General features: G+C 38.2%; 1 protein-coding gene across 1 annotated transcript in view; it reads left to right on the top strand.

The window, feature by feature from the left end:
- olfml1 (olfactomedin-like 1) overlaps nt 1–3522 on the top strand; it is a 5677-nt gene extending 2155 nt beyond the window's left edge. Inside the window, exons 5-8 of the mRNA XM_007558579.2 lie at nt 497–685; nt 1692–1872; nt 2809–2968; nt 3111–3522. Coding sequence (XP_007558641.1) covers nt 497–685; nt 1692–1872; nt 2809–2968; nt 3111–3267 — 687 coding nt within the window. The 3' untranslated portion in view covers nt 3268–3522. The remainder of the gene's footprint in view (nt 1–496; nt 686–1691; nt 1873–2808; nt 2969–3110) is intronic.
- Nucleotides 3523–4445: the final 923 nt, after the last annotated feature.

The following is a 4445-nucleotide window of genomic DNA, read 5'->3' as shown; positions in this document are numbered from 1 at the left end:
ATCCATCCATCCATCCATCCATCCATCCATCCATCCATCCATCCATCCATCCATCCATCCATCCATCCATCCATGCTTCCATATAGTTTGTCCCATACTTACAAAAGCCTTAATCACTGTACTTTACATACATTTGGGGATTTGAAACTCTCAGACTAGAAAGATGTGGAAATTTATCATAAGAAATGTATAAATTTCCCTGCTAATCTGTAAATTTTAAATGTGCTCTATATATTCTATGTGTATGTTACAAGTTAGCCTTATCAGATTCTCTGTTTATGGCTCATATTAAGAATCAGGTGGGGAATCTTTGGGGGTGTGGCTGCCTTTAAAGTCAAAATTAACCTATCTAAAAATATCCCCAACTAATTAGGTGTGAAATAGTATTGTCTTTATTCACCAATAAGCAGACTCGGTTTTACATCACTGAAAAAAACATTTATCTGTATCCTTACATGTTATTTATTTATTTATTTATTTTCCTTTTCTCTTCCAGGTGTACTTATTCAGTGGATTTCGTAACAACACCATTCTGGAGTACAAATCTCTGAAGAGCTTCACAAAGACTTCCACACCTCCAGCAAATGAGGTGCAGCTGCCATTTCACTGGCAGGGCACGGGTCACGTGATCTACAATGGATTCCTGTATTGCCACAAGGCAGATACACCCAATGAAATACTGAAGGTTTGTCACTGAAAGTTTTTGTCAAAGTGCAGTTCTCTATTGAGCTACGTCAAGCAAAGAAAGAAAAAAACAGAATAGAGAGGAACTGCAAGTTCATGTTCTGTTGTTGGTGTTATAAAGAACAGTCTCTGACTGCATAGTTTATCACCCTGAACAGGATTTCACACAGATAATCTGTTGAACTCATGGCAGCTGTTGGCCTTCAGTCTGGTCATTTTAAGGAATTGTCGACGTCAGGAAAAGAGTTCTGTGCTCTTTTCTTTGTCCCGCTGTGTTAGCTGAGGACACAGAGAACACAGTGCCAAAAGAAACAAGTTTGTTCCAATGATGCTAATTTTCCCAGGAAACTCTGAGTTTTTATGGGCATCTGTACAACCAGTTCACACCAAAAAATGCATAAATACCTTTTTTTTTTCAGATTTGGGGTTCAATTGTCTTTGTTTCTTGCTCAAACGTGAGGTTATGGTGCATGAAACATGCAATGGACAGATGAACTGAGCCCTTCTCTGTATTAATGCTAGGACTGTTCTATAATAAAGAAACTAAAACTTTAAAAAATAGCTTCCAACTTATATTTACATTCCGATTCTCATCTGTAATTAAGAAATCTGGATCACAACTAAGAATCACATTCCAGAGAGAAGCAGCTAAAAGATTTTCCTTTGTAGGGTTTCTAGAATTTGCTGTGGGCAATAACAGCCTTTAATTAAGCTGAACTTCGATCGACTCCATTTTGAGGTTTTCATGACATGATCCACTAGGACGAGGGCAAAGGGTACCAGATGAGCTATACATTCCTTTTGACTTGGGAACACCAAAGAATCATTATGCTGAAAAGCATAATAGGAACGTTTGGATTCTACTTTCGGACCCGTTACTTCTGTGACCTTGCATAAGACAGTGAATGGATAGATGATCTGTTCCAAATAAGAAAAACTCAGGCTCCATTTTCTTTGTTGATGAACACAGTTTGCATTCTTTAAATTATTTCTCATCACATTTAAAGGTGGATCTTCTGAATGGCACTGTGGTGGATAGCACCCTTCTTCCTGGAGCCGGACGTCTTCCCGTCTACAGCCTCAATCCCAACACTTACCTGGACATGGCTGTGGACGAGCTTGGCCTCTGGGTTATTCATGCGGATCTTGAGTACGGAGGAAACCTGGTCATCACCAAGCTAGACAAAGGTGTGACAACCTTCTACTGTAGAATTATTATTTTTTTACTTAATTAATTAATGATAGGGCTGTGTTGCACTCAAATAAAAACTAACAACATTTCTCAAATAACTTCAGTTAATGTTTAAACAAACTGTAATAAAACCTTTTATCAATAAACCTCTAAATTTTAATTAATATTCAGTTTATTATATTCGATTGACAAGAAAACCTGATCCAACAAGACAATTAGGTTGAGCTCATATTCAGTAAGCTAAAGCGTGGATAAAAACAATATGTCAATCAATGGCTCTGTCCAGAAAAAAGTATACCAGGACCACTTGACGTTGGAGACAATGCTAAAGAGTAGTTAATTTGGAACAAACGGGGTTATGTTTTCCACCATTAAACATTCTCCGTTATTATTATTGATCATAGGAAGAAACGTAAAATGACCACCACTCACATTCAGTCAGTAGCTGCTATCAAGGCTTGGCTCACGCTGAGAGAATAATCATGACAAAGTTGAGGGACAGTCCACAGCTGCATGTGGAGAGATTGTTAATAATGGATTAAAATCTTGCATTCAAAAGACTTAAGAAAGCTTCCAGTTTCTTAACATCAGCCTTAAGAATTAAGAGTCTCTTCTTAATTAATGAATAATTATTTTCCCCAGAATTTATTTTGGTGCATAAAATCTTTGTATAGAGCATAACAAAATCTTTGTTTCAGTTGTACCCTGAACAAGTTTGCTATTGCTTTTATACATGTACTTTTTGCTAACAAAAGTAGGAAGACTATAGCTTGCATGCTTTGTGCAGGTCCACCTTGTAATCTGTCCCAACCATTTAACAAATGTAATTGTTGGGGGGTGGAGAAAGCACGGGTTTGTCCAGGTTGACACTCAGGCACGAACTGCCAATAACCGATGGATACCATTTTAACAAATGTTGTTGTTTTCACCAGTAAGTTTAGCAGTGGAATACACCTGGGACACACAGTGCAGAAGCAGTGACGCTGAGGGGGCTTTCCTGATATGTGGGACGCTTTATGTGGTCTACAACACGCGCTATGGAGGTCGCTCCACCGTCCAGTGTCTGTACGACATCCATGACACCATTCACAGGTTAGTGTACAACGCAGTCTGAGTGTGCAGCCATAAAGGTCAGGTTTACCAACGACGCACACTAAAATCATAAACTGCAGTTTGACACATTTTAAATGGATGTGCTTAAATGTTTTATGTTTTCTATGTTGTGCCCATGCAGCAATGAGAGTCCAGTGATGTTCTTCCCAAAGCGCTACACCAGCCACAGCAGCATCCACTATCACCCAGGAGATAAACAGCTGTATGCCTGGGATGATGGCTACCAGACAATATACAAAGTGGAAACACGCAGCAATGCCCAAGTTACATCCCAGTGAAACATGTTTTCTTTTCACTCTTTACTCAGCATCAAAACCTGCATTAACACATCTAACATGCCAAATAGACCTATCCCCCATCCCCCTAAAACAATTACAATGAAAGCATCAAGGAATTTGATGGATCTCATCAAATGTTACTTCATTCATCCTTTGCTGGCAATGGTTGTGTTCTTTAGTAGTCATGGTTATCATTGTTTCATACAAAGCTTAGTGTTTGTGTCAGAGCAATAAAGATAACGTAAGTTGTGTGCATTTTGGCTGGGTGAACATAATTTTAGATGACTTTGGAATGATAATGTTTAATTCATGTTAGATAGGATACTTTCTATCTATCTATCTATCTATCTATCTATCTATCTATCTATCTATCTATCTATCTATCTATCTATCTATCTATCTATCTATCTATCTATCATCCAACAAAGCTTGCTCTGCATGTATTAAAAATGAAAGTGGGCTTCCATCTTCTAAAGAGAGGGGAGTGGGTGGGTAGGGAATCAGTCCAGCTGAATGTGGTCTGCTTTGGTTTGTGATATCTATACATAAAAGCTTCTTTTTGAAAATTAATACTATTTAATTCATTCGCATTTCCAGATATCGACGCAAATAAATATTAAAGCACACCGTGGCTACCTCCTCCCCCCCCAATTTAATTTAAATTTTCGACTTTTAAAACCTCTTTAATTTGGCTTTCCTCGACCTCATCAAGAATAAACAACAACACTGCATAAATAATTTATCATAAAGTTCGCCAATGACACCTTTTTGGCATCTTGTGACTTGGTCCGGGTCCGCATCATTTTCCAGCCGGCTTGGATAGCGGCGGAGAAGGAGACTCGTATTACGGTCTGCCATGCTCGTACAGCGCGTTTTATTAAACTGTCGACGTGCTTTGACTGTACTTTTTATGCTCAAGATAGCAACTCTTCCCTCGCTTCTTGTCATCACTTTTTTTTAGCCCGGTCATTTCACAGGCTGAACGGTAGGTAAAGAGTTAAACAAAAAGAAGAACGAAAGTCTTTATCCCGGGTATTTTCATTTCACAAAGAACCAGATGTGTTAAAATATTTTAAACTATTCCTAAACTACATTTACTATTCTAAGTAAATTATAGCCCATAATCGGAATTATTTTGCCAATGTTATGGTGTAAGAAAATAATCCAGTGACGCTTCG

The sequence above is a fragment of the Poecilia formosa genome, unplaced genomic scaffold, assembly GCF_000485575.1.
Source record: "Poecilia formosa unplaced genomic scaffold, Poecilia_formosa-5.1.2 Scaffold97, whole genome shotgun sequence".
NCBI classification, from domain to species: domain Eukaryota; kingdom Metazoa; phylum Chordata; class Actinopteri; order Cyprinodontiformes; family Poeciliidae; genus Poecilia; species Poecilia formosa.
This window is presented reverse-complemented; position numbering and strand designations above follow the sequence as displayed.